A 23,733-nucleotide genomic window follows, 5' to 3' on the forward strand; every position below is an offset into this window, starting at 1 on the left:
GGGATGCTAATTTTGCTATGTCTACTACTTGTTGCAATGATCATGATTGGGGTGATTCTTCTTATGATCTTGAAAATTTATTTAAGCCCCATGATGAATATGATATTGATAATAGTGTTTGCAATAATATTGAAAGTGGGTTTGGAAGAGTTTCAACTTTAGACCCCACATATTTGGAGGATTTTCAATCTTATGAAATTTTTGATAAAAGTGGGTTTGGAGAGGTCATGACTTTAGTTAATGTTAATCCCACAATTTTGGAAGAGTGTCAACTTTGCATGCATGTGGTTCATAAAGAGAATATTTTATGTGATAGCTATATTGTTGAATTTTCTTATGATCCTACATGTAATTATTATGAGAGAGTAAAATATGGTTGTAGAAATTTTCATGTTACTAAATTACCTCTCTTCATGTTTGAGAATGCTATCGTCTCTTTCTTCTTCCTTGCATATGCTAGTTTTTGCTTGCCTTGAAAATTTGTTTGATTACAAAATGCCTATGCATAGGAAGTATGTTAGACTTAGACGTGTTTTTCACGTGTTTTATGATGCTCTCTTTGCGCTTCAATTCTTGTCTTTCATGTGAGCATCATTAAAATTATCAATGCCTAGCTAACAAGGCTTTAACGAAAAGCGCTTGTTGGGAGGCAACCCAATTTTATTTTTGCTTTTGCTTTTTAGGTTATGTTTAGTAATAATTTTTTAATCTAGCCTCTGTTTAGATGTGGTTTCATGTTTTAATTAGTGTTTGTGTCAAGTAGAACCTTTGGGAAGACTTGGGTGAAGTCTTTGCGATCTTGCTGTAAAAAACAGAAACTTTTGTGCTCACGAGATTAGCTGTCATTTTTTACTGGAGAGTGATTTTAGGTTGATTCTTTTTGCATATGATTAATAGAAAAAAAATTCACGTCCACCAATTTATTTCAGAATTTTTGGAGTTACAGAAGTATTCGGAGGTTACAGATTACTACAGACTGTTCTGTTTTTGACAGATTCTGTTTTTCGTGTGTTGTTTGCTTATTTTGATGAATCTATGAGTAGTAACGGGGGTATGAACCATAGAGAAGTTGGAATACAGTAGGCTTAACATCAATATAAATAAAAAATGAGTTCATTACAGTAAATTAAAGTGGTGGTTTATTTTCTTATACTAACGAAGCTCATGATATTTTCTATTGAAGTTTTGTGTTGTGAAGTTTCAAGTTTTGGGTAAAGATTTGATTGATTTTGGAATAAGGATTGGTAAGAGACTAAGCTTGGGGATGCCCAAGGCACCCCAAGTTAAAATTCAAGGACAACCAAAAGCCTAAGCTTGGGGATGCCCCGGAAGGCATCCCCTCTTTCGTCTTCGTCTATCGGTAACTTTACTTGAGGCTATATTTTTATTCACCACATGATATTTTTTTTGCTTGGAGCGTCTTGTATGATTTGAGTCTTTGATTTTTAGTTTACCACAATCATCCTTGCTGTACACACCTTTTGGGAGAGACACGCATGAATCGGAATTTATTAGAATACTCTATGTGCTTCACTTATATCTTTTGAGCTAGATAATTTTGCTCTAGTGCTTCACTTATATCTTTTTAGAGCACGGTGGTGGTTTTATTTTATAAATATTATTGATCTCTCATGATTCACTTATATTATTTTGAGAGTCTTTTAGAACAGCATGGTAATTTGCTTTGGCTATAAAACTAGTCCTAATATGACGGGCATCCAAGATGGGTATAATAAAAACTTTCATATAAAGTGCAATGAATACTATGAGAAGTTTGACTCTTTATGATTGTTTTGAGATATGAAGATGGTGATATTAGAGTCATGCTAGTAGAGTAATTGTGAATTTGAGAGATACTTGTGTTAAAGTTTGTGATTCATGTAGCATGCACGTATGGTGAACCGTTATGTGATGAAGTCGGAGCATGATTTATTTATTGATTGTCTTCCTTATGAGTGGCGGTCGGGGACGAGCGATGGTATTTTCCTACCAATATATCCCCCTAGGATCATGCGTGTAGTACTTCGTTTTGATAACTAATAGATTTTTGCAATAAGTATATCAGTTCTTTATGACTAATGTTGAGTCCATGGATTATACGCACTCTCACCCTTCCACCATTGCTAGCCTCTCTAGTACCGCGCAACTTTCGCCGGTACCATACACCCACCATATACCTTCCTCAAAACAGCCACCATACCTGCCTATTATGGCATTCCCATAGCCATTCCGAGATATATTGCCATGCAACTTTCCACCGTTCCGTTTATTATGACACGCTTCATCATTGTCATATTGCTTTGCATGATTATGTAGTTGTCATCGTATTTGTGGCAAAGCCACCGTTCATAATTTTTTCATACATGTCACTCTTGAATCATTGCACATCAGGTATACCACCGGAGGCATTCACATAGAGTCATATTTTTGTTCTAAGTATTGAGTTGTAATTCTTGAGTTATAAGTAAATAAAAGTGTGATGATCTTCATTATTAGAGCATTATCCCAGTGAGGAAAGGATGATCGAGACTATGATTCCCCCACAAGTCGGGATGAGACTCCGGACGAAAAATAAAAAAAAGGGAAGAAAAAAAAGAGGCCATAAAAATGAGAAAGGCCCAAATAAAAAAAATGAGAGAAAAAGAGAGAAGGGGCAATGCTACTATCCTTTTTCCACACTTGTGCTTCAAAGTAGCACCATGATTTTCATGATAGAGAGTCTCTTATTTTGTCACTTTCATATACTAGTGGGAATTTTCGTTATAGAACTTGGCTTGCATATTCCAATGATGGGCTTCCTCAAAATGCCCTAGGTCTTCGTGAGCAAGCAAGTTGGATGCACACCCACTTAGTTCCTTTTGTTGAGCTTTCATACACTTATAGCTCTAGTGCATCCGTTGCATGGCAATCCCTACTCACTCACATTGATATCTATTGATGGGCATCTCCATAGCCCGTTGATACGCCTAGTTGATGTGAGACTATCTTCTCCTTTTTGTCTTCTCACAACCACCATTCTATTCCACCTATAGTGTTATGTCCATGGCTCACGCTCATGTATTGCGTGAAGATTGAAAAAGTTTGAGAACATCAAAAGTATGAAACAATTGCTTGGCTTGTCATCGGGGTTGTGCATGATTTAAATATTTTGTGTGATGAAGATAGAGCATAGCCAGACTATATGATTTTGTAGGGATAACTTTCTTTGGCCATGTTATTTTGAGAAGACATGATTGCTTTGTTAGTATGCTTGAAGTATTATCATTTTTATGTCAATATTAAACTTTTGTCTTGAATCTTTCAGATCTGAACATTCATGCCACAATAAAGAAGATTACATTGATAATTATGTTAGGTAGCATTCCACATCAAAAATTCTGTTTTTATCATTTACATACTCGAGGACGAGCAGGAATTAAGCTTGGGGATGCTTGATATGTCTCCAACGTATCTATAATTTTGTATTGTTCCATGCTATCATTTTATCTGTTTTGGATGTTTAATGGGCTTTAATATGCTCTTTTATATTATTTTTGGGACTAACCTACTAACCGGAGGCCCAGTGCTAGTTTTTTGCCTATTTTAGAGTTCTGCAGGAAAGGAATAGCAAACGGAGTCCAAACGGAGTGAAACTTTCGCGATGATCTTTTTTGGACCGAAAGCAACCCAGAAGACTTGGAGTCGAAGTTTGGAACTCCACGACGAGGCCACGAGGCAGGAGGGCACGCCCCCCATCCTCGTGCGCCCCTCGTAGCTCCACTGACGTACTTCTTTCGCCTATATATACTCTTATACCCTAGAAACATCAGAGGGAGCCACGAAACCACTTTTCCACCGCCGCAACCTTCTGTACCCGTGAGCTCCCATCTTGGGGCCTTTTCCGGCGATCTGCCGGAGGGGGAATCGATCACGGAGGGCTTCTACATCAACACCATTGCCTCTCCGATGAAGCATGAGTAGTTTACCACAGACCTTCGGGTCCATAGTTATTAGCTAGATGGCTTCTTCTCTCTCTTTGATTCTCAATACAAAGTTCTCCTCGATGTTCTTAGAGATCTATTCTATGTAATACTCTTTTGCGGTGTGTTTCTCGAGATCCGATGAATTGTGGATTTATGAACAAGATTATCTATGAATATTATTTGGTTCCTCTCTGAATTCTTATATGCATGATTTGATATCTTTGCAAGTCTCTTCGAATTATCGGTTTAGTTTGGCCTACTAGATTGATCTTTCTTGCAATGGGAGAAGTGCTTAGCTTTGGGTTCAATCTTGCGGTGTCCTTTCCCAGTGACAGTAGGGGCAGCAAGGCATTTATTGTATTGTTGTCATCGAGGATAAAAATATGGGGTTTATATCATATTGCTTGAGTTTATCCCTCTACATCATGTCATCTTGCTTAATGTGTTACTCCATTCTTATGAACTTAATACTCTAGATGCATGCTGGATAGCGGTTGATGTGTGGAGTAATAGTAGTAGATGCAGAATCGTTTCGGTCTACTTGACACGGGCGTGATGCCTATATTCATGATCATTGCCTTAGATATCTTCATAACTATGCGCTTTTCTATCAATTGCTCGGCAATAATTTTTCACCCACCGTAATACATCCTATCTTGAGAGAAGCCACTAGTGAAACCTATGGCCCCCGGGTCTCTTTTCTATTATATTGCATCTCTTTTATTTACATCGCATCTCGTTTACTATTTTGCAATCTTTACTTTCCAATCTATACAACAAAAATACCAAAAATATTTACTTTACTATCTTTATTAGATCTCACTTTTGCGAGTGACCGTGAAGGGATTGACAACCCCTTTATCGCGTTGGTTGCAAGGTTCTTGATTGTTTGTGCAGGTACTAGGTGACTTGTGCGTTGTCTCCTACTGGATTGATACCTTGGTTCACAAAAACTAAGGGAAATACTTACGCTACTTTGCTGCATCACCCTTTCCTCTTCAAGGGAAAACCAACGCATACTCAAGAGGTAGCAATGTGGTAAAAAAAATTGGCCTGTTTGATGAAAGTTTGGACACACACACCCTCACAAACCGGAGCAACTCACTAGAACAATGCATTTTTTATGTCGAATCGATGATAGCTTCCTCTTATGGACTTCAAAAAATTTCTACAGTTAACATGCACTAATACAACTGTCATGTCAAAATTTGGAAAATTTCAGGGGTCATTTGACCTTTTTAAGACATTTATGTCATTTTCTAGCCATTTAATGAACGTAATCCAAATTTGAACTACATCTACATGCAGCGGCTAACCATAACGGTTTGAAGAAAAATATTTGTGTACTTGTGTGCTAGCTAATTCCATGTGCAGTAAATTGGAACGAATTTTCAAACATATTGGTGTCACGGTTTGGACACATGCATGGAGTGCCATGGCATTTAAATTCCAAAAACTTAAAAAATGATCAGACGATGTAAATATCTGGTGTTCAAAAAAGAAAATGTAAAGATCTGGCAAGACAACCGGCCCCCACACGATTGGCACTCTATTTTGTGCCTCGAGGTTTGGAAGGTGAGTGGCGCAGGTTATTAATCAGACACGGTTCTGTATTGGAAAACATCAGCTATTAAGTTCACACACGGCTTTTGCTGTGGGAATCGTGTGTAATTCAAACTACGGTACTCGTAAATTCCGATGACTGGCATGTGTACTGTTCCCGTTGATCTAGATTCCGGCCGCCAATAAATACCACCTTGCTCACGTCACCCCGCCTGCATTCTCATCTACATCCTCCCCTCGCTCGCCCTCTGAAAGAACATGCGGTGCCCCCATGTTTGGTTTTGGTAATTGATGACAATCTCTATGGACTAATGGTTGCCTTGAGTTATATTTGAAGGATTTGTCCATAGGCATTTCTTGAAGTCCATGTGTTGGTTTCAAGGAGTTTATGTGGTGACCAAGGTGTTATTAAGGAATTATCCAAAGATTGGTCATGTGAGAGTTGAGCTTATTGCAAGCATGTCTTAAAGAAGAAGATTGTGTGATCATTCATGTTTACCTTCAAGACATCATCCAAATGAAGAGAGTTGGAAAGAGTCAAGGTTGATCAAGACTAAGTCAAGAGTGAATCAAGTTGATCAACACACAAAGCGCACAAGATGTACCGAGGGATCAAGCGATCCCATGGTATGGTAAACATTGTCAATTACGCTTTGTGTACTAACCCATGGTCTTCGTGAGAGTTCTTTGTGGGGTTAGGTTGCGGTGTGCAAGTTCAAGTGAAGCGGGCAAGTTCAAGTAAAGCATCACGAAGAGATCAAATGCTTGAAGCCATTGTGGTGACAATGGACTTGTGAAGATGTGCAGAAGGGTGGCTCATCCATAGTAGAGTATGGGGGAGCAATCAACTAGTCTTCATCGAGCCAACCCAATCAAGAAAGGTGGTCCATCTTGAGGGAGTCAAGATCGTCATCATCTAGCTCAAGTGGACCATGTGCAAGGCAAAGGTTTGCTCTTGATAGGTTTTCTATTTTACCGGTCTCATGATGGTAGTCGGGAGACCGGGTTATAGGATCGATTGCCGTACTATCAAGGGGGGCTCTCGATGAGTAGCTTGATCGTATCGTTCATAGAGAGCTCAAACCATTGCATCCTTGCATCATCTTTATTGGTTCTTGTTTGGTTCTTCTCTTTGTGAGTTTTGGAGCTTATGGTCATCTTGATGACAAGCTCGAGTTCATCGAAAATGAAGTTCACTCGCATCTTCTATGATGTTTTCGATGTTGGAGGTTATGCCAGTTCTTCTCGGTTGGAGGTTTCACTCCGCTGTTTTGATGCTACTCGTCGTCTTGTATCCAACAACCTTGAGTTTGCTCAATTCGGAGCTCATATGAAGAAGTTTTGGTAGTTCAGTTTTTCTCCCTGCGGTAGTACCGCGGTGGCAGCGGTAGTACCGCTTGTAGCGTCAAGCGGTAGTACCGCTCCAGTACCGCTCTACTACCGCCTTGATTTTGGGTTTGCTCTTTTCGTGTCGGGTTCAGCGGTAGTCGCGCGGCAGTAAGGCATAGTAGTACCGCCTATAAGCGGTCGTACCACTCTGGTCGAGCGGTAGTACCGCTACTGCACTACTGCCACCGTTCTCTGCTCTGTCCTGCCTCCTTTTGTCCCGTGTTCTGCTCCTCCAGCGGTAGTACCACTGGGGTGAGCGGTAGTACCGCTTATCGGCGGTACTACCGCCCCAAGGTTCTTGTTTTGTTGCTCCTTTTCATTGCTTCTTCTGCCCGAGCGGTAGTACCGCTCATGGAGCGGTAGTACCGCTCGTGTGCGGGCTGAGCACATAACGGTTGGATTTCCCCCCTCCTATAAAAGGGGGTCTTCTTCCCCAATGAACCTTATCCTTTGAGCTCGTGTTCTTCCCCCATTGTTGACCTTCTTCGAGCTTGCTATCTCTCAATCCCTCCATGGATTCTTGCTAGTTTTTGGGGGGAAAGAGAGAGGAGATCTAGATCCACATTTCCACCAATCACTTTCTCCTCTAGGTGAGGGGAACCCCTTGGATCTAGATCTTGGAGTTCTTGGTGTTCTCCTTCTTGTTCTTCCTCTCTTTTCCCTCCCTAGCATTAGTTGCTTTGGTGGGATTTGAGAGAGAAGGACTTGGGCACTCGGTGTGCCCTTGCCATTGCATTTGGTGCATCGGTTTGAGTTCTCCACGGTGATACGTGGAAGTTACAAGTTGAGAAGCTTATTACTCTTGGGTGCTTGGTACCCTTGAGCTTGTTCCTCTTGGGTGCTTGGGTGCTTGGGCGCCCTAGACGGTTGGTGGTGTTCGGAGCTCAATCATTGTGGTGTAAAGCTCCGGGCAAGCGTCGGGGTCTCCAATTAGGTTGTGGAGATAGCCCCGAGCAATTTGACGGGTACCGGTGACCGCCCCCAAGGGTTGCCAAAGTGTACGGGTTCGGTGACCGCCCCCAAGGGTTGCCATTTGTACGGGTTCGGTGACCGCCCTCAAGGGTCCCTTAGTGGAATCACGGCATCTTGCATTGTGCGAGGGCGTGAGGAGATTACGGTGGCCCTGGTGGCTTCTTGGGGAGCATTGTGCCTCCACACCGCTCCAAACGGAGATTAGCATCCGCAAGGGTGTGAACTTCGGGATACATCATCGTCTCCACGTGCCTCGGTTATCTCTTACCCGAGCCCTTTACTTATGCACTTTACTTTGTGATAGCCATATTGTTTCTTGTCATATATCTTGCTATCACCTAGTTGTTTATCTTGCTTAGCATAAGTTGTTGGTGCACATAGGTGAGCCTAGTTGTTGTAGGTTTTGTGCTTGTCAAATTAACCGCTAGGTTTATTCCGCATTTGTTCAAGCCTAAACCGTGATTATTTTAAAGCGCCTATTCACCCCCCCCCTAGGCAACATCCACGATCTTTCACCCTCTCTCTCTATCTCTATCTCTCAAATCTCTGCCATGGCGCCGCCGATCTACCCACGCGCTGACGAGGAGGCGCCGCCCCCCGAGGACGCTCAGTCAAAGAGCAGCGACAAGGAGGACCCCTACGCGCCGCAGGACGAGGTTGCGCCAGACCCCCCAACTTTGGAGTGGTTTTGGGGCCAGTACAATCTTTGTGTGTGGAAGTCGTTGCCGCGAGCTGAGAAAGCCATGCAAGTGGCGTTCAAGAAGGAGATGGCGGAGGAGGAAGTCAGGTACCAGGCGGCCTGTGAAGCTCGTGATGCCGCCTAGAAAAAAGAGGCGGTGGAGCTTTGGGGGGAGGCGCGTCGTCGTGCGGAGGAGGTGTACGAAGACGGGCACTTCACAAGGAAGGTCAAAGGCGCTACGCCTCATCGCTGCGTGGAGGTGGGCCGATAAGCTCCAGCGTGCCACCGACGAGGAGCTCCGGTGGGCACCCAACGAAATGGCAAGATCGTTCGCGCTCGTCTGCTAGCAAGAGGCAGATCGGTACGTCAAGCGCTGCGAGGCGGAGGAGGCGGAGTACTACCTCCGTGCTGGGAAGACGTCGCGCACCAGGGAGCTGCTGGCGAGGGGCTGCCAGAGTACTGCCCCCAAGAGGAATTATTAGTTTTAGTATTGTTCATTTTCAGTTTTGTGCATTGTACCTAGTAGTTAAGTATCATCACGTATATGTGATGATATTATATATATTCTGTGATGAACTAATGAACAATCAATATATATAATGAATTCCATTTCCTATCTGTTTTTGTATACTAATTTGTATCTAGCTGTTTTCATCCACATATACAGAATAGAAAGCATATATACACACATTGAAACAGAACATATAAGAACGGAAAACAAAGTACACACGTTGAAACAGAGCAATAAACAGAGTAATATTATGATTGTTGTGAATACATAGTGATCCATGTTGAAATGACTCAACTAAATAAAACGTGTCCATGAGACCATGACCAGTAGCTCTTGACTCTGCCTGAACTCGTGCAGGCGTTCGTCCAAGCGGTCGACACGCTCGCGGTACATCTGAAGCGCGATCTCGAGCTCCAAGTTGGCTATTTCATCGGAGATCACGAGCTCGAGGATGCGACGCCCATGTTCCTCTACTGCGCCCAGGTGGACACCTGGGCCAAGGAGGCGGTCGAGCCTAGCGACCAGCGCGTCAGCATCGAGTGGGCCCCGGACAAGGCAGACGCACGTGGCGGGCGTCCAGTGCAAGTACAGCGCGGCCGGCCTCTAGTGCAAGTACGGCAAAGACGGCCTCTGCCCACTCCTGGCGAGGAATGGGGGTACTGACAGGACGTGTACCCAGCCGCGACGCCCTGTGGACAGGAGGCAAGCGCCGATGGATCCCCTCTTGCTATGCACCGCGCCGCGCCTCTCGCTCTGCGGCGCTCCAACGGTCACGCTGTGCGGCGAGCCACAGCCTATCGATGCGGACGCGCCTAGCTTGCTCTGCGGCGCGCCATTGATCATGTTGTGCGGTGAGCTGCAGCCTCTCGCCACTAACATGCCTATCTTGATCCACGAGCTGAAGCGCCATGCGCCAAGGGTCTGCTCAACCCTGGCGATGATGCGCATCACGGCGTTGTCCATCGCGTTGCCGGGGAGCGCCTCGGCCTTGATGGCCATGGTGCCTTCTTGTTTTCCTTGTCGAGGAGGTTGATGGCAGAGGCGGCACTTTGGTGGGTTGGCATGCTTGGAAAAGGTGGATGTGCTACAGGCTGCGCTTGTTGCCTCCATGCGTCATGCGCCGCCTAGGTTTATGCGCAATATCGCTGGGTGGCAGCGGGAAACCGGTGAGAAAATGGCGGGAAACGGTGGTGTGTTCATAAAACGCCATCAATTAATGGAAACTTAGCATAGAAGGAACATCGAGCTAGCACGACGCGTGCGGGCACATTGCTCGCCCAAGGCTATGATCCATATACTTGTGTGCCCAACAGAGCACACTATTCACAGTAAAGAATATTGTTCCATTTATCCTAGTAAAGCAGTGGCGGCAAGCGTCACAAGAAGTAGATGATGATCAGATGATCGTTTATCTTAGTTAATTATGCATGTAATAGTTTACTTTGGTGTGTGGAAATGTCATGTGTGTACTAGCCACCTATGTAATTGGATGTTTGCTGCGTATCACACACATCTTGTTTATGTGAAACGTTTCTGTTCTGTTGGCTCAACACAAACAGTTTATCGGAATGAACTGTATGCCCTCCATTGCACACACCTTGATCTGGCTGAACCATTTCTGTTGTGTTGCCTAATCAAAAACAGTTCATCCGAGTGAACTCTATGTCGTATATCGCACACACCTTGATCTGGTTGACCATTTCTTTTGTGTTGCCTAATCATAAACAGTTCATCCGAGTGAACTGTATGCCGTATATTGCACATACCTTCATCTGGCCGCCCGTTTCTGTTGTTCCGCCTCACCACAAACAGTTTATTTGAGTGAACTGTATGTCGTATATCGCACACACCTTCATCTGGCTGCCCGTTTCTGTTGTTCTGCCTCATCACAACAATTCATTGAACTGAACCGTATGCCCCGCATTGCACATGCAACTAAAATCTGAACCGTGTTTGATATATCCTTCATCGCAAATGTTTTGCATATTTTTTGACGGTTTTTTACATCACCGTCTGCGATTAATGCATTGCACATAATTTCGTCAAAAGGGTCTCTTATCGTAGTGTCGCATTAGCAGCATCCTGCCGTAGTGAAATGTCTTAAAGGTCAAATGACCCCTGAAATTTTTCAAATTTTGACATGACAGTTGTATTAGTACTACAAATTTTCTCGTACATTTAAAACACCATTCGTTGACACTTTGCTCCAAATTCATCTTTCACAGCTAATAAAAATACCAACAACATCACACACAGTTTTTTGTAGGAACCGTTTGCGATGAAAATTCATGGGTCTATTTAAGTCTTCCTCCTTTAGATGTGCTGGCTTTGTCTGCTCCAGTGCCGGCAACCCCCGAACCCACGAATCCCGTTCCCCATTCCCCCGCGCCCTTCTTGCAAAGATGACGTCGTGAAAACACTTCGTGAGGGCCCGTATGGTGGCCGCGTCCTCCCCGAGCGCCGCCGCCTGCGCCGAGAGCACGGTCGCCTAAGCTGAGAGCGCTGCCGCATCCGCATTGAGCACGGTCGCATCCACCGAGAGGGCGTCTGCGGCAGCCGACAAGGCAGTTGCAGCAGCCGAGACGGCTGCAGTAGCTGCTGCAAACACCGAGAGCGCTCGAGCTACCGTCCGTGAAGCCGATATCGCCCTGGCCCGGGTCGAGGCCATCCATGCCAAGATCGAGGACGCACACGCCAAGATATTCCAGGACACCTCAGAATCGAGCATGCAACCCACGTCCGCAAAGGCGGCGGTGGCCATGGAGCACCTGCTTCCTCATGAGATCGCCGAGCGGGAGCTGGATATGCAGGAGGCGGCGGAGATCGAGGAGCGCCGGGAGGAGGAGTTGTGCGTGGACGAGGTCAAGGTAGAGAAGAGTCTGTCCGTCAAGGAATCGATGGTGGAGTACCAACGCGAGCTCTGGCGCAGTCACTACTACGAGTACTTCAACTTTGAGGGCGGCGCCAAGGACGAGGACGAGGACGCGGTCGACTTCAGTAGGGGGGACGTGGATTCTACCAACGGCGGCATGTCGCAAGGACAAGTCATCGACGTCTCATCTCACGCCGGCGATGCATAGGCCGGCGCGGCGGCGGCTTTGTTAAAATTATGCGTACTTAGGCTTTGTTTTTAATGCTGGTCTTTTGTTAGAGCAATGTTTAGGTCAAATGGCTCTATTTAATTACTAAAATTGCTCGATTCATTAAGTGTGGTCTGTGTATTGTACGCTCTTTTGTGTGCCCAAATTAGCAAGCGATGTTAAATTATGCAATGACGTGAATGAGGACAGTACCCAGGGAAATTTCCACCAAAATTTGAATTATCAAACTCATCCAATGCGCATAAAGCAGAAGAATTATTTGCGATGCACACAATCGTTCAAAGTGAATGGTGTCCGGCGGCACCGCACGCAAAGTTTCCCTCCACATTTCGAAATTTTTGGCCTACCGCCAAAATATCTACCCCCTCCCCACCCCCTTTTCTCCCCGACCACAAGTCACATTTCCCATGTTTCCTCCTTCCTTCCTTTCGAAGATATAGCCGCTTCCTCACTTGCTTCCTCGCTCTCGCCGTCTCGCATCCTACCGTCGAGGTGGCCATGATCTTCTTCAATGACCTCTCCAGCGGTTCCTCCTCCGACGACGACTCTTTCACCACCCGGATATGCCTCTCTTATCTCTCTCGGGTTACGACTTGGAATGAAGGATTTTAACCCGGCGGTCGATTTGAGTCATTTCTTCCTCTTGTAGCTCCCTAGGACCACAACGAATGGAGCGGGGTGGTTGAAGATCTGCCTGCTCATTGTCACCATCAATCTCCATGTGTGAAGTTAGTTGCCTTTGAATCTGTGGACAGTGGGAGGAAGTTTCTGGCATGTGCAGAGAAGGTTAGCCCCACTTTTGTTGTTACAAATCATTTGTTAGATGTGATTCGGACATTGTCACTGTGCTATGTTATTCTGAATGTTAAGACAGTGTCACAGTTTGTACCTAGTATCTAAAAATGTTGCCATCTCATCAGCGGTGCCATTAGAAAATTATTTGGCACCGCTTCAGCAGTTTGTGCGGCCAACTTTGGTCCACACATCCGAGAAGCCAAGCAGTAAAATACTAAATCTTTATGGCACAAAGGAACTGGGCATCGGAGCAACTAGGTGCTCCAGAGTCCGGTTCCCTGATTTTTTTTCCGCTGCATCGGCTCGCCGGTGCAGGGCACCGGTGCCAAATGTAGCAACAGTTGTCTTGACACCGGTTTTGGCATACATAGTGGATGGCCTTAGTGATATTAGTTCTATGTTAGTAAATTTGTGCATGTACACACCTGTTAGTATCAATTTGATGTCATCCAAACACGTTCGCTATGCTGTTGCAGTTATATTTAGTTTCCTCATAAAATGTTCAATTTCTTATTTATAGTACATGACTAAGAACTTGTAGCGTTGTTATAGTTAATTATAGCTTCTGATGTCTCAGAATTTGGTTGTTGTCTCAGTAGCAATTAATTCACTTGCACATTGATCTTTTTGAGAAGATATGTCATAATTAACCTGTTTCTTCAGTTTTTCAAAATATATATTTGGTGATTTTTCTATGTTGCTAGAAACCCATTTCCCTACAATTGTTACTGATCTAGTTTTAAATATTATAGGATGAACGGGAGTGTTCTTACCTGGAGTGGGTTGGTCTAGAATGGCCACAGTTTTTGAAGATGTGCCTAGCAAAGCTCTGGAGCATGTATGAGGAAGAGAACAGAGGTAGGCTTAGAGAAAGTGTTGTCAACGCCGAAGAATATTTCAAGATACGGGAAAAAAGAGGAAGATGGAGAATGAGCTCATATTTTTTAAATTAGACTTTGCTAAGATGGTATCGACGAAGGAGGAGGCACTTTCCCAGTTTGTCTGTGCAAAACAGGTTCTTACTGAACTAAAAGTAGAGGTGGATAAGACGAGTCTGGATGATCTCGATTAGGAAAATGAATATATTGTTTTAATATTGTTCTTATGAAGGTGAACTAGCTATATGTTGTACTGTGCTATTTTCAGATAGCTGTCGTACTGTGATGTTAAAATATATTTATGTGTCTGATATGAAATTGGCAAACAGCTGTCCGATATGAAATGTGAATTTGCGTAATACTGGGATTATTAATTGTAAACTAATAAATCTGCTAAATGGGTCATGGAACTTTGCAGACGGTTCTAGCAGTAAAAGCGGTTGTGATGGATAGCCCATGCCATATAGTTTTATTCATCAAATCGTGTGTGATGTAGTTGAATAAAAGCAAACGGTTAACAGAGGCAGAGCATGTGTGATAGTTACACCCATCACACACGAGGCTATACATAAAATTGTGTGGGATATATATACGAACGGAAACGGTTTCCCTGGATTAACTGTGTGGGATTTACATACGAACGGAAACGTACTTCTTGGATTGACTATGTGGGATGTACATAAGAACGGAAACGTATTCCTTGGATTGACTGTGTGGAATGTACATAACAAACAGAAACGTTTATCTGGGACTGTCTATGTGGAATGTACTTACGACCGGAACCGATTGGGCCTATATAATTGTATTTGATCGCTCGCCCGTCGCGCACGATCTCATTTTGCCCGGCGTGTGTGACTGGAGGGCCTATCCCCGATGGTTTCTGAGTCGTGTGGGAAGGACCATCATATCGCCCACACTCACTTGACGACAGCTCAAAATGCCGTCGCGGAAAGGGGTTAAAAACCGTTTGTATAGCACCTCGCTGTACCAGTGATAGGTCCAATCGCCTCATAGAAGCATGACCTGGGACCATCTAGAGTGGTACCAGATGCACATAACACTTAGAGTATCACCGCATTTGGAGTCCCATAACTCACAACTAGTTCAAGCCTTCGAAGGTCCCTCAGACTCTGATCTCGACCTCTCTAACTCTCCTGAGAGAGCTAGTAGAGGAGAGTGACCCTCCTCTTGAGCTTATTCAAGCAGGGAGTACATGATCTTACATGGCCGGGGAGGGGGGGCTTATATAGATTAGGGGTCCTTAACAAATGACCAATGCTAACCTTAAAGCAAGGAGGTGGGAGGGTAAAACTATATATCTTCCTGTCCTTGGACTTCTTTGCTTCTTTGACATACTCCCTCCGTTCCTTGATATAAGGTGTATAGATTTTTGAGAAAAAACCCGAAATATAAGGTGTATTGTGTTGCACCACTCGTTTGGATACTTTTTTAGGGATTTGATTACATTTCCTTATATTAGGCAACCTCCTCTATTTTCTCATGCCAATTAGTCAGGTGTAATCTTGCCCAAAAAACTTGTGAAATTTTTTCTCCATGTGCGTTCTTTAATTTATGTGCCAAAAACTATACACCTTATATATAGGAACGGAGGGAGTATTATTTTGTGCTACCTTCTCCCTTTGACTTGTTGACCATGAAATCTTACTTCGATTTTGGTTGATCGGGTGGCTTACTTGAATTCATGAGGGAAGGCTTGGACCATTGTTGACTAGCCTCGATTTTTGTTGACTGCCCATATGGCATGGTGAGTAGGACAGGGGGTGGGATCTCGAATGGGATTAGAGCATCTACTGTTTGTTTTTTGCTCTTATAGATTGACAATTGTGGCTTGTTTCACAAATCAAAGTGTTTTATTGAAAGTTCATGGGTATGTACATAAAAAATATTTAAATTTTGTTTTAAAATTATTTGGAACTTTTAACTATGATTTTTGAATTTTTAAAACTTCTATGGGCTTTTAAGCACGGGATCCAAATGTCTGCATTCTAAAAACTTCTTCTCGAACACTACACCTTAACCTTGAAATTTTCATAAAAATATATGATTTTTTTAAACGGGGCAAAACATTTGCCATTTTCATTGAATAAGGAGAAGAGTATGTTTTAGTACATCACAGCCCCGCGAAAGCGGAAAAGAGGCAAAGGCCTACTCTCACGGCATTGAATTACATAAATGACTGGCGCCCGCCGGAGCCCAGATAGACGCCTCCTCTTTAATAGTTCGCACGATCACCGCCACCGGTGCCGCCTTGGTCCTGAATACGCGTGCATTTCGCTCCTTCCAAATCTCCCAGCTTGCAAAGTGAAGAAAGGAGGCCAAGGCTTTCCTCGGCTGCGCATTGCTGGCGAGGTCCTGGACATATGATTATTTGCTCTGTGCGCAAAATTCACAATTGAGTTTCTACGTAACAATTTTGTGAAATAAGCACAATTTCACGGAAGTCTACAAAAAAAAAGTCTACCTGTTCTCTAGGCTTTTCCGTAATTCTTAGGAGCTTAAGAATGTGATTTTGCTAAGTTTAAAAACATAGTTTCTTGTGTACCAGGTTCCTATTACCCAGGGCTGGTTGAATCTATCCATCAAGCCATGATACTATCATATCAAACCAAAAACAGGCGCCAACACACCAATTGATTTGCTGACCTTGAAAGGTAAGCATTTGTGGTTTTTCGCTAACCAGCAAATCATTGCCGTAATCCGCCCGAAGATACCCCAAAGATAATTCGTTAGGTGTAAAACATGGATCCAAGGCTTGCTATGCGTGTACGGCAACCAACGCACAGTGTAGAATTGTGATTTTTGCAAATGACGAACTATGGGGTTGCTTCTATGTTGCACTTTCTTGCTCGAGCTACAGTTCAGCAAGAACTTCCATAGAAGAAGGGTCTAAATCCAACTGCAAATAATTATAAGCAAACCTGTTTTTTTAGTACCCGAGAAAAAGAAGTTGTTTATTAGAATTCTGGAGAACATTCACCGACTATATTCTGGGAGTAAATTGCAAAAAAACATTGACACTTCAGGCTAGGGTTGCAAGAACCACACATCTACGGAATTGTACCAAAAAGCACTAATTTTTTCATAGTTTTTTGCAAAAAACACTAGTCACCTAGTTTGTTCGTTTTAATTATGATTATGACATATGGGTCCCGCCGAAAAGGGTGGTGTGGCATGACATAACGGATCGCAAATAGATAGAATATAAAGGGCTACAGTGTAAAAAGGCCTGAGAGGATAAGGTCATTTTTTCATTTAGAAAAAAGAGGATAAGGTTCTGGCTCGCTCGTACCTGACCGCTGGCGCCGCTGCTGCTCGAGGGTGTTCGCCGGCGCCGCTGATCGCTCGCATCGCTCCCCTCGCCGCTGCTGCTCGAGCGTGTCCGCCGGCGCCGCTGCTCGCTCCCCTCGATGTTGCTGCTCGCGCGTGGCCGTCGACGCCGCTGCTCGCTCGCGCCTGGCCGTCGGCGTCGCTACTCGCGTCCGCGCTCTGCCGGCGCGGCTGCTGGTCGCTGGCGTCGCTCTCGTCGCCGTTCCTCGTTCGCGCTTGGCCGCCGGCGCCGCTGCTCGCGCCTGCGTGCAGCAGGGGCGGCTGCCGCTCGCTCGCGTGCCTAACGCCGCCCTCGCCCTATGCGTACGCGGCACCACCGGCTGAAGGCCTGGCGCCGCCGTCTTCCCCCTCCGAGCGACGCTCTGGTGTCCGTACCTCGCCGGGGACGAAACACCATGAACGTGTGCTGCAGTTTTTGCTTGGACAGGACCCGATTGCATTTTGTTTTTTGCATGAAGGGTGTCTATGTAAATGTCGATAAACTGTCTAACGCCGTTTGTGCAGAACCATTATGCCACGTCAGCTTTTGCGGGCTCCACTTATCATAATTGTCATCAAATGGGTCAAAATCGACAAGTAGTGTTTTTTGCAAAAAATTATGAAAAAAATTAGTGTTTTTTGGCACAATTCCGTAAATGTGTGGTTCCTGCAACCCTAGCCTGAACTGTCGATGTTTTTTGCAATTCACTCCTATTCTGGAGAACATTTCAAAAGTCGTGACACCTCTCGAATAAGTTATATTTCAAGGAAAAAGCCGAAGAGCAGCTGTCCTTTTGGTATATAAAAAATGGACATATAAAGTACAAGCATTCCATAAGAAAATGCAACTTGGTAAGAATGGGATTGCAACATTCTGATAGTGCTCAACTTCTGCACCAGTCACCCTTGAATGTCGACGTACTTGGTACTTTGCCAAATTGTTTGGGGGTCCGCTTTGCGGCGACGTCGGTCAAGGCAACTGACGCGCTTGTGAAGAATGTGGCAAGGGCTCCGGGGAAGAGTAAGATGAGACCCGTGGCTGGATGGTTTACTTCGGCCACTGCAGGGTTGTTGTTGTCTCGTATTTTTTTTTAACACGGTACATAGACAGTCATACATTTGTACATACACTCGCTCTATGAATATACACACACTATTCTTATAAGCACCTTCGAGAGACTGAGCGAGCACATTATCTTGAGATTAATGAAGCAAACGGCTCAGTAGTCTAAAAAACGTCTCCTTACACTGAATGAACATTATGGTAAAGTTTAAAATAATTAAAAAAATACGAGCACCAATGTTAGATTTAAAACTTGAATCCTAGTGGGCTGGTTCCATAACCCTGGTGGGTTGTTGCCTCGTTAACACCGTGGTATTTGTTTTGTACCATCTGGCTTTTTGCTAGTGTTTGGCTTCCACGAGGCTAGAGCACGACGATTCATGTCGCGTCGTTACTTTTCTTTTCTCATGTTGCGTTGTTACTTCTTTTATCTCAACGTTGGTATGTCACTATGTTGGCTCGCTGTCTTTTAGGGCTTGTTTGAACTTTTAGGGCTTGTTTGGAGTCCTTCGCTGAACTGCTCCTTAGATGGAAGTAATCTGCGTGCGGTGTTTATGTTTTCTGTTGGTTCCTTCGAAAATCCAGCCCTTGTGCAAAGGTTTTGACCTGGTTAGCTTATAAACTCAGCCATTCTATTTTCTTTAAGAAAATGCAGGACACTAACCATTTGTAAATTCTTAAATAATAAACACAACCTACATACGTTCACAAAATTATGCCCTGGGCTGCCACACGGCAAACGACTACTAAATAAGCCTCAGAAGTTCAAATCATGCACTTGTAATCAGAAGTTCGCTGCAGTAATTCTACCAGAAATGGCAGTCTTATCGACCCAGTGAGACTACAGTTGACAATACATTGATGTCTAAGTACATCAGCATCTCGAAAGATAAGATACTCAAGCAGTACATAAAATTATATTCTACATCACATATATATCTCCATGCCAAGTATCTTGGAGGACTGGCAGAGGGGGCAGAAGCTCAGCTTGCTCTCGCACTCTTTGCACAGGCAAAGATGCCGGCAGGGCAGCAAGAGCATGCACGCCTCGCTTGATTTACAGACCCTGCAGGCCGTCAAATCCTTGGGGTGATTGTTCTCCTTGGGCATCAGCTGCAGATTGACAGCGCCACCGTTGCAGCAGGATGCCGTATCGTCTACCTCGCTGTCGCCGCAGCCTTCTTTAAAGTCCTTGCTCTGATGGGCACATACCTGCTCCAGGTTGTACTTGAGTGCGCTGATCATGCTCTCGTTGTACTTAGCTCGTTGCTGCCACGCACCAACTTCCCCTGCCATTTGTTTAATCTGGTCCTCGAGTTCCAGGTTCCTTTTGTTGATGTTCTGCACTTCTGACTCTTTATCGCGTATTTTTCGGAGGATCTTGTCTTCAACAGAGGCCAGCGCTTCAAACTGCTTTGCCTGAACTTTCTCCAATATAGACTGCCTCATGCGCTCACTCTGCCAGTTAAAACCATTTTTGTCAGAAAAAACTACAATACTTTCAAGCACCGAAGCAAGATTTCTTTTTAACAGTACAGATTGTGATGATACCAGGGATGAAGTTCGACCCAAACCCTACTATGCATAGTCCTAACTAGAAACAAATTCTGGGTGGTAGAACTGAATGCTACTTGTTTAACAGCGCTGGCAATACTTGCTTAGCCCTCACTCGTTTCAAGTGTATCTTTTCTTTTGATGTTCCACTAACTCTTTTGCTATCTCTCGTTTCTTTTGAAAAAATGGAAAGGTTTCTTACTACAATGGAATAAATGAATTCGTACAACTATTATTTAATTTGCGAGGTGTGATTGCTCACGAGTCAGACCACCAGAAAAACTTTATCTTGACATCGATCATATAGCTGTCAACAGGAAGTCGGCAACTCAACTAAGCACATGTGACAAAAGCTTCTCTTCTTTGTTTAGTTTACATGTAATAAGCCCATATTCCTTTTCTGTCTACTTTGATAATAAAAATATCATGTGGGAGCAAAATAAAAGCAAGCTCTAGATTCCTATTATTAGCAATTACTCCCTCTGTAAACTAATTTAAGACGTTTTAGATCACTACTTTAGTAATCTAAAACGTCTTATATTAGTTTACAGAGGGAGTATTTCATAAAATAACTTAATAATAGAGTTTTATAAGAGCCAAGAAGTGAAGAAACTCAATGCTGATAAAAAATGTAATTTATTATTAAATGGATAATCTGACCAGTATTAAAGGACGAAAATTGAGATAGAACAACACAAGTTTGTCCCATCAACTGAAAGAGAGGGTCTAGAAACACAGCTACTGCTCAAAAGACCTTGGTTCAATAGTTATTTCATCGAATGAAATTTGTCTTGTGGTTCTCTGTCTTTAAGCAAGGAGAGGACCTAGAGTACACTAACAGGCAGGCCGTATAAACTGTACATATGTCTGACTGAATTTCTTGTAATACTCCATCCCATTTGTTGCAGCCCAGGTGCACATGTGTAGTGGAGGTGAAGGTGGGTTAGCCCCACACTGGGAGGTTACTATGGACTGCACCAGCATATTAATGCTTGAGGACCCAAATGTAGTAACTATGGGGTGATCCTTTTCGGCAAAGCAAGGATGAAAACCCAAGAGCTGTGTCACCTGTGTAGACCCCTCCTGCATGGTGGTGCGGGGGATGGGTGAGTTTTGGGCCCTTGGATCATGTTCCATGCCAACATCCAAGCACTTCATCCCTGGACCACATCCATCAGAATGCTACACATCTACTGCACATCAGGTTTGATCTGGTCCAGGAGCAATTAGGGAAAGTGGATGCAAGATTGGGGGAGCATAACATGAGGGAATTTCTTCGGTATCCATCTAACAAAACTGACACAGATAAGACAAGTGGTTACTAAGAGGTGACGGCAGAATCTACACTAGTGGCAATCATTGAAGTTTACATGGATCCAAATCTGGCTACAGAACATTGTGTTAATTTCTCTCTGACCAAGTTATTGAAAAGGTAAAACTGGGCCTCCAACAGCTAAGAATGCAGGAGGAAGTAAGTGGAATTTCATGTTGAATCATCCAGAGTTCCTGGAGGCTGTAGTCCAAGTCTATCAGATGTTTGCTTGGCCAGTGAATGCATGGGTCGGCATGGTCCGATAGATCATTCTCCCTCTTGTTAAGAGCAACTCTAGCAAATCCGCTATATCCTCGCCGGCCCGTATAATTCCAGCGGTTTTACAGTTTTCCGCATTTTTTCAGCCCGAACAGGTCCGCTAAAAGTCCGCCGGCCCACAAATTTTTTACAGGCGGCCCGCAAATCCGCTCGTCCGCCGCTATGTGTATGGGGTCGGGGGCTTTTTAGGGTTCGCGTCCTGGATAAGCTCCGCCGCAATCCGCCCCCTCCATCGTCTCCTTTCCTTTCTCAGGTGAGCAATTAGCCATGCGTTTCTTTCCCTTTCTTGCGGATCCATGGCCGGTGGTGCTCGCGGGCATGGCAGCCGTGGCGGGTCACCGCCGCGCAAGCTCGCCCGGCACAACGCGGAGGTCGGCAGCTCCAGCCGGTCCGTCGTCGAGCCGTGGCGTTCCAAGCAGGCGCGCGAATGATGAGCACCAGCAACGCCTGCAGAAGATACACCAGCAGCAGATACCATCTCAGACGTGAACTGTAGTTCAAAAGGCGCACCTAGTCGATAGCAAAACTCCTACCGCTTAATTGCGCTTAAGCATGCACTTTGGTCAGAAAAGCGCAAGGCGGTGGCAAAACAGACAATTATAACCTATCGGTGTTTTAAACTTGTGTGGAACCATGTATGCACGACTCCCATTGCCTCCTCCGACCTGTATTCAGGTCTGCTCCATCTGCTCGGTTCGGTACAACTGCAAATTAAGACGAGGGCTTCTGTTTTACTCGGGTAGTGGTATCTGTTAGGTTACCCCAAGCTGCGGACAGTAGATCATGTACTCACCTTAGCTGAGTGTTCAGATCTCATTTGGGATTCCAATGTTGGCCTAGGATTCAGATGGTAGTACATTGCTGCTAGTGTGGTGTAACGGAGCCAACCGAAAGGCAAATGGAAGAGGAGTTTGAGCTTTTGGTGGTGTTTAACTGAACCACAAGATTTGGGTGGTACCAATAATATTTACCCAGTTTTTTCTTCATTAATATTTCAACTTTCTTATGTTTAAGACTCACAAGATTTATTTAAACGGCATACCATGAACATTCACTCATGAGAGCTACCGGTAATCCAGAATTGTCACATGTCTTAATAATAAGAAAATAAGACCCTCCAACATTAGAAAAGTGAAGTGAAGAAATTATCTATATGTGCCCTTCACCTGCAGAGACTATATTGACTTGACAAGTGAACGCTTCACTAATTACCCCAACAAACCTTCGTCAGCTGATCAAAAGACCGCATGTAAAGCATAGAATGGATTGCACAACTCAAATCGCCGAAAGGAAAAGGTTCGAGAGCGCGTGACCTGGGCCCTGATGAATCGGTCCATATCAGCATCTAGGCGCTGGACCTCACGGGAGATGTCATCGTCCAGCATCGGCAGCAGGAGCAGCGGCGAATCGCCCGAGGAGTTCCCTGCGCCAGCGCCGCCGCCGCCATGGCGCCGGTCCTCCAGAGAGAGCGCCAGGCCCGTCGACACGGCCGAGCCCGTCTGCAGGAAATCGATGGACGACATCTGCGAGTTCTCCCCCAGCAGCTCCTGCTCCCTCGGCTGCCTCCACCCCATACCCGCCGCAGCCGTCAGGCCCGCCGCGTCCACTACTACACAGAACGCAGCAAAATCCAATCCCTCGAAAATCAGCGTCAATTCAATTGGATTTTCGAAAGACGAAGGGGGAGATTCGCGGGGGGGAAAGCTTACTCTGTGGCTGCCCGGCCTGGTCCGGGAAAGCGGGCGGCGCGTTGAAGAAGGCGAGCGGCGCCGGGATCTGTCCATCGACCGGCACCGCCAGCGCGTTCCTGCCGAAATTTCACGGGCATTAGGAAGGGGATTTTAGCGCGACTCGTCTTACCGCAGGAAAACAGACGGAGAAATGGCACGGGGCCGGAATTGAGATGGGGCACCTGAAGGAGAGAGGCGCCGGCTGCTGCTGCTGCTGCTGCTGCGGTGGCGGCGCCGCGGGGTGGGGCTGCTGGAGGTGGTGGTGGGAGAAGAAGGCCATGGCGAGAGGAAGGTGCGCGAGAGGGGAAAGGGGCAGGTCGCCTCGTCGGGAAGGGAGGAGAGAGAAGGCGGAATGGGGCTCTGTACTGAGTGCTGGCAAATAGTGTGATTTGGGTTTACTTCAAGTAGATGTGCGGTTGACATGTGGGGTCATGAACCTTGGAGCCCACATGTCAGTTGGATATTTCTGCGATCCCCCGTGCTTCATTAGATTTTGAGATGTATTTTGTTGTAAAGCCCTTCATATTGTTCCTAAATCTACTCTTCTCCCTCAATATACACACACCCACACAAGTTATTGCCTTGCATCTCGTATTGTCAAAAGAATATTTTTGCCTT

The 23,733-nt window shown here is 45.0% G+C and overlaps 1 protein-coding gene across 2 annotated transcripts; it reads right to left on the reverse strand.

The window, feature by feature from the left end:
• Positions 1–18,991: 18,991 nt before the first annotated feature.
• On the reverse strand, positions 18,992–23,497 carry LOC109763652 (probable BOI-related E3 ubiquitin-protein ligase 3). Of its 2 annotated transcripts, none has more exons than XM_020322508.4 (4): positions 23,298–23,497; positions 23,095–23,192; positions 22,699–22,991; positions 18,992–19,698 (listed from the first exon to the last, which is right to left on the reverse strand). In XM_020322508.4, exons 1-4 carry the CDS (start codon positions 23,393–23,395, stop codon positions 19,168–19,170), a joined length of 1,020 nt encoding a protein of 339 aa, XP_020178097.1. In that variant the 5' UTR covers positions 23,396–23,497; the 3' UTR covers positions 18,992–19,167. The 2 variants fall into 2 exon arrangements, with proteins under 2 accessions (XP_020178097.1, XP_020178095.1); XM_020322506.4 differs by having other exon boundaries at positions 22,699–22,994.
• Between the last annotated feature and the right edge of the window lie 236 nt (positions 23,498–23,733).

Source organism: Aegilops tauschii, chromosome 4 (genome assembly GCF_002575655.3).
Source record: "Aegilops tauschii subsp. strangulata cultivar AL8/78 chromosome 4, Aet v6.0, whole genome shotgun sequence".
NCBI lineage: Eukaryota > Viridiplantae > Streptophyta > Magnoliopsida > Poales > Poaceae > Aegilops > Aegilops tauschii.